This window comes from Pseudorca crassidens, chromosome 1 (genome assembly GCF_039906515.1).
Source record: "Pseudorca crassidens isolate mPseCra1 chromosome 1, mPseCra1.hap1, whole genome shotgun sequence".
Classification (NCBI taxonomy): Eukaryota; Metazoa; Chordata; class Mammalia; order Artiodactyla; family Delphinidae; genus Pseudorca; species Pseudorca crassidens.
Window position 1 is genome coordinate 38,208,822 of NC_090296.1, and position 14,964 is coordinate 38,223,785.

Sequence of the window (14,964 nt, forward strand, 5' to 3'; positions counted from 1 at the left end):
TATTAACACATTTTAGGTCTAAGCTTAGAAATCGCTTCCTCTGGAAAGCTTTCCCTGACTCCCAAGTCTGGGTGAGGTATTCCTACTCTGTACCTCTATAGCACCATGTCAGCCCTCTTTGCAGCACACATCGTACTCTACTGTTGATATAATTGTCTGTATCCCTATAATCAGAACATACGTTTCAGGACAGCACATGCCATGTGCCATCCCCTGTGTTCAGCACAGTGTCATACACCATAGGTATTTAAAAACACTTGTTGAATAATGAATGAACAAATAAATGAATGGGGCTCTAGCAATAAATGAACCTAACTTAGGAAAAGCATAACAGTTAATGGAGTAGTATCTCTTACTTAAAAAAATCCTACATTTCCCTTCAACAAGTACCTGATATCAACAAAATTTCCTGAAATGTTAAGTCACTGTCTCTACTCCCTCACCTCCCATTCTCTCCTCAACCCCCTCCAGTCAGGCCTCCATCTCTACTATCTGAGTGTGGCAAATGCATTAGAGCCACCAGCTGACTCTATGAACCCAATCCAATGGCCATTTCTCTACTTAACACAGTTGACCATACACCCTTCTTGAAATATCTTCATCTAGGGGTTTCCAGGCCATCACACTTGCCTGGTTTTCCTTCTTTGGCCTTGGCCACTCCTTCTCAGGGTCCTTTGCTTGCTCCTCCTCTTCTGTTTGACCTCTGAACACTGCAAGACCTAAAAGGTCTGCTCTAGCTACATATTCCATAGGTGATCTCATCCAGTCCGTGGCTTTAAATGTAAGTATACCAGCCATATGCTGATGGCTGTCAAATCTATACCTTTCTCTAGAACTCTGAATCCTGACATCCAACTGTCTACTTGACATCTCCATCTGGATATCAAATAAGCATCTCATATCTATCATGGCAAAAATACAAGCTTGATTTCCCCCAAAACTAGTTTATCTGCCAATCTTTTTTTTTTTTTTTTTGCGATACGCAGGTCTCTCACTGCTGTGGCCTCTCCCGTTGCAGAGCACAGGCTCCGGATGCGCAGGCTCAGCGGCCATGGCTCACGGGCCCAGCCGCTCCACGGCATGTGGGATCTTCCCAGACCGGAGCACGAACCCATGTCCCCTGCATCGGCAGGCGGACTCTCAACCACTGCGCCACCAGGGAAGCCCTATCTGCCAATCTTTATCACAATAAATTCCATAACCAATTGCTCAAGGCAAAAATTTAGAAATTATCCTTAATTTCTCTTATTAATCACCCAATCATCCCAATGTTCACAAACATCCTTTGAAAAGAAATCCGTGGTTCTTCATCCCATTGCTACCACCCTGGGTCCAAAATACTATGATATCTCACCAGGGCTACAACAAAAGCATCCTAACTGGCTTTCCTGCTTCCCCTCCTGCTCCCAGATAATCCCCTCTCCACGCAGCAGCCAGAGTGGAAAATGTAAATCAGATCATGTTACTCCCTTGATTAAAACTTTCCAAAGGTTTCCCATCCACACACCTTAGCTTAGAGCTGATGAATCCCTGCCTAACCCAGCTCTGCCTTGCTCTCCAATCACCCTGCCCCTCATCCACCACAATCCAGCCACACCAGGCTCCCTTTGCTCCATGAATTCACCATGTTTGTTTCTCTTGTTGAGTTCTTCCTTGAGCCATTGTCTCATACTGGAATGCTCCTCCCTAGCTCTTTGCACAGCAGCTCCTTTGTGTTATTCAATTGCTCCTTAAGTATCTCCTCCTCCTTCTCTGACACCTGATCTAAAGAAGATGCCCAAGCATAAATCCATTTTTGCATAAATCTGTTTTTGATATTTGCTATTTTTCTTAATGATTTATTGTTTGTCTCTGTAACTGAAATGCAAGCCTCGTGGGGCACATGAAGCTTACTGGAGTTTTTCACCTCAATAACCTCTCAACCCAAAATAGTGCTTGATAAAAAAAAAAAAATAGTGCTTGATACAAGGTGGGGTTTCAGGGAACACATGCTGCATGAATATATCAATGAACAGATTTACCTGTATTCATAAAAACCGTAATTACGCGATAAAGTGGTTAAGTGTGAATTCAACTGTACTTTTGAAACATTTTGTTTTGAAGACATCAAACCACCCTGGAAGTTCTGCTGAGTAAACACTCAGACTGAGGCAGACAGACACATACAGCAGAACTAGTCTGCACTCTGAATATCCTTCTTAACTGAAGACGAGGCCAACAACGCCCACGTTTTGGAAAGATCCTACATGTTACTCAAATTTGAGAAGGGCTGTTGGTGTTCTGTATTTGAGCCAGGTGCCCTTGATCTTGTAACATTTCGCTACCCGTGTAATTGGTAGTACCCTTTGTAGTAAAGGCTGAAAAGACAAAGGCGTGACCCGTGCATGCTGCTCCACCCCAGAGGCAGAGAGCAAGTGTGTGTGGCTGCTCTTCTCCCACTTTCTTCCAGTGCTCATTCAACACATGTTGCCTCATAGACTATCAATGACCAGGAGAGATTATTCACCCAGAATCTCATATCTCTCCTGCAAAGATACACACATTATCTTTCTAAGATATACATATATCTAAGATATACACACATGATAATGTCAAACATTCCATTTCTCTAATAAATCATTCACAGCTTTTTATCTATCATTTTTAAATGACTCTAAAAATACCCGGTGGTTATTAGTAAACTTCAGCTCTCATACATATTGAGAACAACAAATACAGTTACCTTTTACCAAATTTCCCTGCTGAACGTTTTAGAAAAATGGAGCCATTTGGAGAAATTATAATCACCAATGCTGAAACCAGATGAGGGAAGTAATCTCTTGAAGAGGCACATTTAGAATGACCTCTGATTTTTAGAGTATAAAATCACACACTAAACCCACCAGATGGTTATAAATTAATCTCTTATATTTACTTCAAATTTTCCCATTTCCAAAGGGAAATTATTTTGAGTTTTATTTTTCCTAATATACTACTTCAAGCTCTGAATAATTACACCCCCTCCCCACACACATGCATACACAACAAATGCTCAGAAAATCTTGTATCGCCCATGGGGCTAATTAAAAAGGATTCTGATTTCTATAAGGAATGAATGAGATCTTTGTTAACCTACTTTAACAGGACTCTAAATGACCCTGGATTTATCTTGCCCTACTTTTCAAAATGTAACTGACCCAGAATAAAGTAAGCTTATCCCCAAACTCCTGGCAAAAACAGAACCAAAGTTCCCAGAAGACGAAACCGTATATACAACCTAAAAAGAAAAAAAAAAAAAAGAAAAAGAAAAAACCTTTCCCTGAAAAACATCATTCACTGCTTCCAGAGCTATTTTGTTTTTCATTTAATTGGAATATTTTTAAGATTATGAAGCTTTACAATATGAAGGCAAATAATCCTCCAAAAAAACACAGCAGAAGACAGTATCAGCTATTATGATATCAGGAACTTTCTGGAAGCTTTTTTGTTGGGACAGTACAGCACTGATAGCTGGTGAAGGACTATAACTTGATTATTTTCTCCGGGTGTAATAATCACCTAATTGGCAAAAAAACAAAGAAACCCAGAGATATTGCTTTTATTCATAATAACAAAGCAGTCTGCCTTGGTTAAAGAAGCAAAAATACTGTCTGCATATTTCTTACTCTTCATTCATCATTTCCATCAAAATCCCACATTGGGGACCTAGGTGCAAAAGGGCAGAAATCCTACCCAGAAGCATTTTATTAAATCCACTCCTCTTTCTCAGTCTTCACAGTTTCATTCACTCACTGTCATAAGGTAGAACAGAATTTCTCTCAGAAACATGATTCTAAAACACTACTGAGCCCCTAAACACCATATACATACCTCACTGCCTCGTGTCTAAAGAAATCTTTGTTTCCATCCTGTCTGATTTCCCTGAACACTGAAAATTTTTCTAATTCAGGATACTTTATATATTTTTTTCTTTTTTTTAATTTAAATTTAATTTTTACTTTATATTGGAATATAGTTAATTTACAATATTGTGTTAGTTTCAGGTGTACAGCAAAGTGATTCAGTTATACATATACACATATCCATCTTTTTCAGCTTCTTTTCTCATATAGGTTATTACAGAAGATTGAGTTCCCTGTGCTTCACGGTTCCTGTTGATTATCTATTTTATATATACTAGTGTGTCTATGTTAATCCCAAACTCCTAATATATATCTTTATAGTGGAATGGCCACTCAGTTTTTCATTACACGGTTTTTTACTGAAAGCCTAAAACACGTCAGAAATTTCATTGGCAATAAAGATACAAGATTTCCTATGCAGGGCACCTAACATACTTAGAGGAACTCAGATGGCTTATTAGAGCAAGAGATGTCCAAAGATGAAAGGAAACTCCAGGATAAGGAATAATGACAGAGGGTTCAGCAGGAAAACAAACTCCTGGGAAGTTCTTACTTGTCTTACTTGTTGATGTCACTTTCACATGATGTCAACAGGCAAAAGCACAGCTGGACTACATGCCTCTTGCAGGTGCTCAATCTATTCATCTTTGCATCCTTAACACCCTACCTATGGTTGCCATCCAGTATTTACTGAACAAGTGAATAAAATTCAACATTACATCACATAATTATTCTTGTAATCTAACCCAACGAACACAAATATTTTCTAATGTTATTAAAAGGAATACATACATTGAAAGCCTCCCTTCAGATGGATAGAAGATAACAGCACTAAATAAAACATATGAGCATTGTTTGAAACAACACCGTAACTTGGCTGGACATGGTTTTATACAGGTTCGTGCAGACGGTTAACCGTTCACCAGCATTTTGGCAGGACTGCATGAAAGTTAACTCCACGTGTGGTGGCAAAGGTAACAGAATACACACTCCTTCCTAGTCCTTTGTCTAATTGATGATAACATTCTCTATTCGGATGCTGTTGCTCTAATGAGCTACCATTGGCCTACCTCATTTTTGAAAACAAAATAATGTGCTCCTGGTACATAAAATTATGAAACAACTTAAATCGGGACTTCCCTGGCAGTCCAGTGGTTAAGACTTCACCTTCCAAGGCAGGGTGTACAGGTTCAATCCCTGGTCGGGGAGCTAAGATCCCACATGCCTCACAGCCAAAAAACCAAAACATAAAACAGAAGCAATATTCTAACAAATTCAATACAGACTTTAAAAATGGTGCACATCAAAAAAAAAAAAAAGAAAAAACTTAAATCTGAAATGTATAAAGTGTCCAAAATTGCCATAGCTACCACTTAAAATATCACAAGATGAGTCAGCCTAGTCAGTCAATTTCACTCATTGTTTTTTGGTTTTTTTTTTCAGTACGCGGGCCTCTCACTGTTGTGGCCTCTCCCATTGCAGAGCACAGGCTCCGGACACGCAGGCTTAGCAGCCATGGCTCACGGGCCCAGCCGCTCCGCGGCATGTGGGATCTTCTCAGACCGGGACACGAACCCGTGTCCCCTGCATCGGCAGGCGGACTCTCAACCACTGTGCAACCAGGGAAGCCCCACTCATTGTTTTTAATTGAACTATAGTTGATTTAAAATATCATGTCAATTCCAGGTATCAATTTCACTCATTATTAATTTGACTTTCAAATGGGCCCTCTACCTGTGTCGTGCTATTAAGCTTTCCATGACATAGGAAGTTCTCAACAGTTTCTTTGAAAACAGGATTTTTTATCTACAACAATTTATTTTAAGCATATTGATATAAAATAGTATTTAATGGTCTTATTATTTGATGCTATTAAAATACTTGGTGAAAAGACACTAAATAAAAAGGAAGTTAAGGGGCTTCCCTGGTGGCGCAGTGGTTGGGAATCCGCCTGCCAATGCGGGGGACGCGGATTTGGGCCCTGGTCTGGGAAGATCCCACATGCCGTGGAGCAGCTGAGCCCATGTGCCACAACTACTGAGCCTGCGCTCTAGAGCCCACGAGCCACAACTACTGAGCCCGCACACCACAACAATTGAAGCCCACGCACCTAGAGCCCGTGCTCCACAACAAGAGAAGCCACCGCAATGAGAAGTCCACGCACTGCAACCAAGAGTAACCCCTGCTCCCCGCAACTAGAGAAAGCCAGTGCGCAGCAACGGACACAACACAGCCAAAAATTAAAAAAAAATAAAATAAATAAATTTATTTTTTTAAAAAAGGAAGTTAATACTTTGGACATTATAGTTGCTACCACTATTATCTCAAGCAGCTCAGCTTCTAACTTTGGAGCTTCTCCACCTTATTTTGCATAGTCAATAACTGCAGAGTCCTAATGAGTCTTCCACCTTAATGGTTTCTTATCGGTCCCATACTTTCCTACTCACTGCTATAACTCGAATCCATGCCAACATTACCCAATACGCAGATATTTGCAAAGCTTTCTAATCAGTTTCTCCAATTCACTTTCTCACCCCTTTCAAGTCTTCCTATACCTCAAACCCAGACTAATCTCCTAAGGCACAACTCTGACCATGGACCCTGTCCTCTCATTCCCAAGACCCAATAGCTACCTGCTGCCTAAAAGCAAAATCCCCAAACTTCTTGGGCTTGAATTCAACTCCCTCAAGGATCTTCATCTCAGAAATCCTACTGAAGGGATTCCTCCTTTGGTCTCAAATTAAATGGAATGGCAAAGAAAGTCCCTTCCAACTTGAAAACTCTGTGGTATTATCCAGCTTTACCCTTTACTGCTTCCATAATCGTATCTGCCCGATACCTCAAAGAAATGTTCTCTGAACATACCTTTCCCACCTGAAGAGCTTAGCAGAGATGTTATTTCAGACAAAATATGTACTTACTATTCTCTTAGGATAAAAGGGAAGGAAGCATCTATTATTTTGCCAGGTAAGAAATCCAATGGAAAGATGTAAAGAAATTCTATAATGGAAACCTCAGTAAAGCAAATAATTTTTAAAAGCAACCATTTATTTATCATTTTAATAGCTTAAACTTTCATATCTATAATCTATTTAAAATGTGGACCATCCATGGTAGTACAAAATGCACTAAACTAAAATAAATTCCAGTTTTTACATTAACCTGCTCAAATTGTTCAAATTCACAAATGTCATTTGTTTTTCCTCCCTAAAATCCAACCATTTCAATATTACTATCCTCACTAGACTAAGAGATCACAAATATCTCTCTACAAAAAGTGCCTTTAAAAATCCCTTCATATGGGCCTCCCTGGTGGCACAGTGGTTGAGAGTCCGCCTGACAATGCAGGGGACACGGGTTCGTGCCCCGTCCGGGAAGATCCCACATGCCGCAGAGCGGCTGGGCCCGTGAGCCATGGCCACTGAGCCTGCGCGTCCGGAGCCAAATCCCTTCATAAAGACATTTTCTCAAAGATCACACAAATGATGAACAATAAATGATGTTTATTGTCCTGCTCTATGAATTTCAGCAAAGCACTGCCTGATTCCTTAGGTCTGATGCCTTGTTGGCCTTGCACACATAATATACCTGTTTTCATAGCATATCAACAATGATTCACCACATTTCAATGCAGACATTTTAATCTTTTCTTAAGCGTATTATTCTCAGTCAAGGTATGGCCATAATTGCCTCACCTTATATAAGTTTTTGGCTAAAATAAAGTAGGCATTATTAGTTAAATAGGCCTCTTTCTTCCTTTTAAAAAAAGGTTCTGAAATGAGGAGAAAAAACCTTTCTTATGAGCGGTCATCCTGAGCCTTTCATATGACATAAAATCTCTTTACTTATATTACTCCAAGGATCACTAAGCACATGTGAATTCTGTGAAATACAAGTCTGCTTACATGGTGTACAAAGCCAAATGATTTTAAGACTATTGCCAACAGCCTGCAGTTCAGTAGTTGCTAATGTTCATAATATTGTCTATCAATGTTTTTGTCTACGTAGCTAATAGCCGTGCAATGAAACCAAAGTTACCTTCAGAAATACATACAAGTTCCTTCTTTATTTCCTTCTTTCCTCCCTCCCTCCTTTCTTTCTTTCTTTCTTTCAGCAACTCAGGCCGAAAGAATCATTACAAATCTGCTGATAACAATACAGAACTTAACTTTGGGAAATCCATTCATTTCATGGTTAAGCCTTCATTCTACAGTCATGGGAACTCCTCAGTTGAGAGTATTTGGCTAATGTGAGCAGCCCTTGCCCAGTGTAAAGCTGACTATAGTATAGTATTGGTTTTCCACCTCTCCCCCTATAGAGCAATGCATCCAGCAGCATATTCCTCTAAAGAGACCATGAAGGAAAAATCATTCACACCGGCAGCACATGTATATCACATTTCCATTGCCAAGCAGCCCATACTCATCTCCTACTGTAGAGCAGATTGTATAACCTAGTATAATTCAAAACATGCTATAATAAAACACTCATTTATCAGTAATTTGCTAATTATTTTGAGCTACTTGTGAACCTGAGATTAATGTTACTTGAAAATGCCCATCCATATTCAGGATGTGAAAGATTGCTATAAAAATTAAAAATTAAAAATATAAAAGTTTGCTATGGATTAACTAGGGTAAGGCTAAGATTTATTTGCACTTTCCAGAGAAAGTTGTTCGGGAAATTCCCTCTTTCAAATTGTTCTTTGAACTATGTCGGAGTGGCTGTGGTGCAGTGGAAAGAAAACTATCCTCCAGGTCAAAACTGAGCTCTGCTGCTCACTAACTGTGTGACTCTGGGGGAGTAATTCCATCTTTGTGAGCCACAGCTTCCTTCTCTGTATCTTGAAGATAAAAATATCTACCTTACAGTGTGGTTGTAAGGATCAAATGAGGTAATGTACGTAAGGGTACTGTGTAAGCTAGAGCATGCTACATAAAACTCTACAGTGGGGAAGAAAACATCTTTAAATATAACACCTATACTATTATTATAAGTGCTAAAATAGGTACTATGGGAGAACAGAGGACACAGTGTGAATCTCAGCCAAAGAAAGAGTGGGGCTCATGGAGAGGGCCGAGTCTGGCTAAGTTTGGGATGAACAGGGATAGAGGAGGCCTAGATGAGCTGGACTCTTCCAGTGGAAAAAGGAGACAGGAGAGCTGCAGGGGGAACCACCTGAACAAAAGCACACAAGCAGGGGAGCATGGCCCCTCAAGGAGCCATGGGGCTGGAGCACAGGGTGCTTGTGGGAGATGAGGGCAGAGAGGAAGGTGAGCAGCAGACAGGAAGTGCCTGTGAGCCACACCAAGAAGTCTAGACTTTATCCCATGTGTGATGGGAAGCCATTGAACAGAAATGTCAAAACTGAAAACCAGACATCTGGTTTACCATTTTTTCCTACCCACCATGCAACTTCTACTCTAGCTGTGTGCTCCTGGACAAGAAATCCTTTGGGACAAAGATTTTAACTGTAATATCTACAAAGAAATTATGATGCATTTACTGAGCTCCTACTCTATGTTCCTCCTCTATGTCAGGCAAGCATGGTGCTAAGCCCTTTGCATGCATTATGGTTCATCTTCAAAGCACAGGTGCAATATAGGCATCATCACCCACATTCTAAATATGAGGAAACTGAGACAAAAAAGATAAAGTCTCTTATCCAAGTTCAAAGAACTGGTAAGTGGCAGAGCCAGCATGAGAAATTAGATTTACCTGGAAGTTTGCACTTTTTGACTGCTTTCAGCCAACTCCACCACCACCACTGCCTCTGGTAACCACAAATCTGATCTTTTTCTGTGAGTTTCTATGTTGGGTTGGTTGTTTGTTTTTGAAGTATTATTGACCTACAACACTATATTAGTTCCTGTTACATAACACAGTGTTTAAATATTTCTATACATTTCAAAAGGATCACCATAATAGGTCTAGTTACAGTCTGTTACAAGATAAATAAGTACTAGGGGTGTAATGTATGCATGATAAATATAATTAACACTGTTCTATTTTATATATGAAAGTTGTCAAGAGTAAATCCTAAGGGTTCTCATCATATGGAAAAAAATTTTTTTGTTTCTTTAGTTTTGTATCTATTTGAGATGATGGATGTTCACTGCACTTATTGTGATTACCAGTTCATGATGTATGTAAGTCAAGTCATTATGCTGTACACCTGAAACTTATACAGTGCTGTATGCCAATAATATCTCAATAAAACTGGAAGAAAAAAATCAAATAAATGCATACATAAATACTTATCAGGATCAATTGATTCAGGAAAAAAGGAAGGGAGGGAGGGAGAGAGATAAAGAAAGGAAGGGAAGGAAAGGAAAGGAGGAAGGAAGGAAGAAAGAAAGAAAAAGAAAGAAAGGAAGGAAGGAAGGAAGGAAGGAAGGAAGGAAGGAAGGGAGGAAGGAAGGAAGGAAGAAATTAGATTTACCGACCATTTATTGATGCACTATCTTCCTGATACACTTTAGGGCACAAGAATTACTACTCATATTCAACCAAAACTTGAGAGAAAAATAAGAACATTGGGTTTTTTCCGATAAATGAAAATTTGATTCAAACTACTTATGACGAGTATATAACACCATAAAAATGCACTTACTGAGAATTTTTTAAATTCTTACCTCAAGTACTATCCCTCAAAATATGTTTCTTGAGTCTATACAAATTACATGATATTTATTTTTAAAAGCCATTGACCCCAAGGTCAAGAAGTTAATCATTCAAAACCATGTTTAATTAAAAAGAGATATCAGAAAGAAAGTCTTTCGGGGATCTTTATCATACATGACACAAATAAATATAATGCACAGCATGGTGACTATAGTTAATAATGTTGTGCTGCATATTTGAAACTTGCTAAGAGAGTAGATCTTAAAAGTCCTCATCACAAGAAAAAGAAATTCTGTAACTATGTATGGTGACAGATGTTAATTAGACTTATTGTGATGATCACTTCACAACCTACACAAATACTGAATTGTTATATTGTACACCTGAAACTAATATAATGTTATATGTCTATTATACTTCAATTCTTCTATTTAATTTAATAATAAATTAAAGATAAAAAAAAATAGTGACTCAAAAGCTATGGCTTCTAAATAACATTCTAAGAATGTTACATAATGCTGTCAATAATCTTTCAACTACTTTAAAATACACAGTGACATAAATATTTTCAAAGACTTGCCATACCCTTATTTATTCTACACTAGCTGACTTTACTCAGCTCCAAGATATGCAACAGAGGTGTAAAGTCTAGTGGCTAAGGAATTTTCAAAGTACATAACAAATATTGCCAAGAAACATTAAAAAAAATACAAAAAAAAAAAATACAGAGTACTTATTTGCATAAAGGCACACATAATTCATGGGACTGAAAGTTCACTCACTTTTAATACTACTACTATTCCTTTTTATTAGGGCAAAATAAGGATGTACATTCAAAAAGATGTAAAATAAGTGCAAACAATGCCAAGCAAACTATGGTTAACTATTTAATTTTCATTGCAAATAAAACACATGCACTCAGATTGAGAAACCGAGATACCAAGTTCCTTCCAGGTATCCCTTACTTTCCTAAGTAGCTGAGATAGCAGTAAAGATATTGAAGTATACTGAAAGATTGTACAATTGGAAAAATACAGATACATGTATATATTTTACCATAAGAGAGACAGAAAGCAATACAATTTGTGAATAGATGAGAGTTAGGTTCTCACAGTTACCACACCCAATCTTAATACCTTGCAATGAAAAATGGAGATCATCGATGCCCAAGGAAACCTGTTCGTCTTCGGTGGGAAGCACAGGACTAGATGCCATCCTCTGACTCAATGGAAATTATATCATGTCCATCTCAGTTAAAGAAGTGAACTAAAAATAGAAGGGATAAATGCTCATTAGTAACTCTGCAGCCCTGCATTTCCAGTAAACATGCATTGCCAGGAAACAACAGCAACCAGAAACTGCCCTCCAAAAGAATCACAGCTTTCTAGAAAGTGTTGCTTAGTTCACATGGAACAAAGTGACTACGCCTTCTTTTTTGAATCATAATCAAAATTTTGCCCTATGACCTATTCAGTCCCTTTAGAGTTTGCAGGCAGAACTCCACAAGAGCTAGCATTGCAGATTCTATACTAGCGGTGAAAAGGAAAGCTACGCAATTATATTTTATAATTTGTCCAGAAGATGTAAAGCTGACACGAACTGATATCTTAGGTTTTGTGTGTATTATATTATTAGCCTCAACATACAAGGATTTTCTTTAAAGCTTTTCATTTAACTTAGTTCCTTTTCTGCTCCATGATTGTTGCCATTTACTGGAAACAATAAGAACTGGGTCTGCATAGTTTGCAAAGTGAAACTAAAAAAACTATATCAAAAAGAATGTTTTCATGGGTTATCTAAGATACTGAATTATTTTCCTAAGCCCTTATTTTTCCACCTACACATTTCTTTCTCTACCCCCACTTTGACTTTTAAGGAATCCTTCCAGTAAGAGTAATTCTTACTGAGCAATTCTTTAAAAGTACTGCTTCGTGTATGTGTATGCCACTATTTGTATTCTGGGGGCTGAGAATAAATCATTGACTTCTCCCATACAGATGATGACTTCCTTAGCAAAATAAACTTAACCAAGTACATAAAAACATAAAATGTATCAGGAGACGGATAGAAGAATGGATGAGTGTACAGACACGTGATCAACAAAGTATAGCAAAACAATAATGGCAGAATCTGTGTGTTGAATATGTGTGTTCACTGTTAAATCCTTTAACTTTGTTGTATATTAGAAATTCTTCATAATAAAATGTTGGGGGGGGGGACAGACTAAAAAGTAAATAAACCTGAGGCCAAGAGCTAGATACAATCAGTCATATCCAATAGACCACTTAAAAAAATGCAAAGAACAAAAATCGTTAAACATCTAATGCTGGAGCCAGACTTCGAAAATCTTTCAATCCTGTCTTCCCACTCTGTTTATCATCCAAAACTCCTTTATCATCTCTCCCATGGATCACTGTTGTTAAAGATTTTACCTACCAAATAAACTATGTTTATTAATTAATATGTTTATCAATTAATAATTAGTTTTATCCTCTGAAGTAAGATGAATCAGAGCCTGCCTGAGGTAATATTGTTCCTATACAGAGTTGATACAATTCTAATCAAAATAAAAAGCTTCTTGATCGTTCAATGAGCCTGGGCAGCCTGCTGATTGATAAAAGTACAAATGTCCTCCGTTGTTGGTGTACTAAAGACCTCCACTACCCATTCCCATGCTGAGAGCTCCTGAACCCAAAGTGAAGGCAAAGCACTTCTTCATGATGACAGGGAGAAAAACTGAATTCCAGAATTAATTTCCTAATGGCACCCACTATTCCATGCCAGGGCTATTAAATAAAAGGATAATAATGATAGTAGCAAACACTTATATAGCACTTACTATATATAGGTATTGTTCTAAGCATCGTAATTATACGATACGTAAGGTATCGTAATTATCCCATATTTGAAAAGACAAAACTGAGATGCACAAATGTCATATACCGTTGTCTAAGGACACATAGCTAATAAATGATGGAACTAAGATTTGAACCCAGGTGGTTTCGGTTTCAAGAGTCCATGCTCTTAGCCAATACAGGTTGGTACCTCATAGAGCCAGCTAGAGCTAGCTAAAACTTAGCCAGATTTTATTAATTCCTTCTTTTACTCATTTACTCAGCAAGCATTTATATATGCTATATGCTGCTCTCAAGGAATTCAATCTTCTGAGAATGACAGATAAACACATATTGAGTGAAATCTTCTAAGAAACATATGTAGAAGGTGTTATGGAAGCACACAGGAGAAGGCATGTCCTATCGCTTGAATCTGAAGATAGATGTGATTAGAGGAGTGTACTTAATATAAAACAGCCTCTCCCTCCAAATAGTCCTGTAAGCATTATTTGGGTAATACCTTGAATTTAATAAGAATGTCTCTGAGGGCCACTCATTGCCATTCAATATTAAATAAATATAAGTTATCAAATGTAGGGGAAAGAACTTAAAATAAAAACAGAATAATATGCAACAATTTGATAACCAGAGAATCAAGAAATGTTCCTGGACTAGACTGGCATGTGGAATCCACTATATTCTATATTAAAGTTGTAGGAAAAAAAGTAGTATTGGAAAAAAAAAGGAAAAAAAATCTAGACCTTAAAATAACTTATGTGTCTCAGAGGTTTCTGTTTTTAACAGTGAAAATTTATTAACAAAGACGTCAGTAAAATATATTTTTTTATTTACTGAAGAATTTCCTAGAGCTTCTAAAAAATGTAAATCAAAAGTAAAACCAGAGAATTCCCTGGTGGTCTAGCAGTTAAGACTCTGGGCTTTCACTGCCAAGGGCGCAGGTTTGATCCGTGGTCTGGGAACTAAGATCCTGCAAGCTGTGTGGTGCAGCCAAAAAACTAAAACAAAAAGTAAAACCAAGCTATGAAGACTGAATCAATTGCAAGTGTTGGATTATTGATCCCAATACTGTCTTAGTACAATTATTTATCAAAACACGCTACAGAGGTCATGAGGATCTGACTGAGGACAACGTATGATGACATTTCCAACATAATTGTTTTTGGTGAGAAACAGTTGACATCTCCAGAGAGGAATTTACTTGTTAAATAGGGCCCATGAAAAACTGGAACACAGTAGAGAAGACAAGCTTTGAGAGACTTCTCAGGATCTTAACTGAGAAGCTAGAAAGAATATGAGCAAGGAAGGCAGAAAGAGGAATGAAGCTTGGCCAGGGGCTCAGTGAGTCAGTCACAAGGGTCTATCAACCAAAATCCTGAGGGCCATCCTATCATTTGCCTTCCGACTCCCCTGTGGGGAGCATGAGGGCTGCCTGCCCAGGTGGAATCACAGCACAGACAAGCCCTTCTTCCCAGGCGGTCCTCATCACCTTACTTTTCCTTTTCAAATAAAAGTTACATACAATTATGTAACATCAGGGCTCAGAATGAAAATAATAGATCATCTTCAGACACGTACGAAAGATTAGGTAAAGAATTAATGTAGTG

At 38.1% G+C, this 14,964-nt stretch overlaps 1 protein-coding gene across 1 annotated transcript in view; it reads right to left on the minus strand.

The window, feature by feature from the left end:
• The window catches only part of SYNE2 (spectrin repeat containing nuclear envelope protein 2), a 307,891-nt gene that overhangs the window by 257,042 nt on the left and 35,885 nt on the right, over positions 1-14,964 (minus strand). Inside the window, exon 2 of the mRNA XM_067733714.1 lies at positions 11,642-11,771. Coding sequence (XP_067589815.1) covers positions 11,642-11,720 — 79 coding nt within the window. The 5' untranslated portion in view covers positions 11,721-11,771. The remainder of the gene's footprint in view (positions 1-11,641; positions 11,772-14,964) is intronic.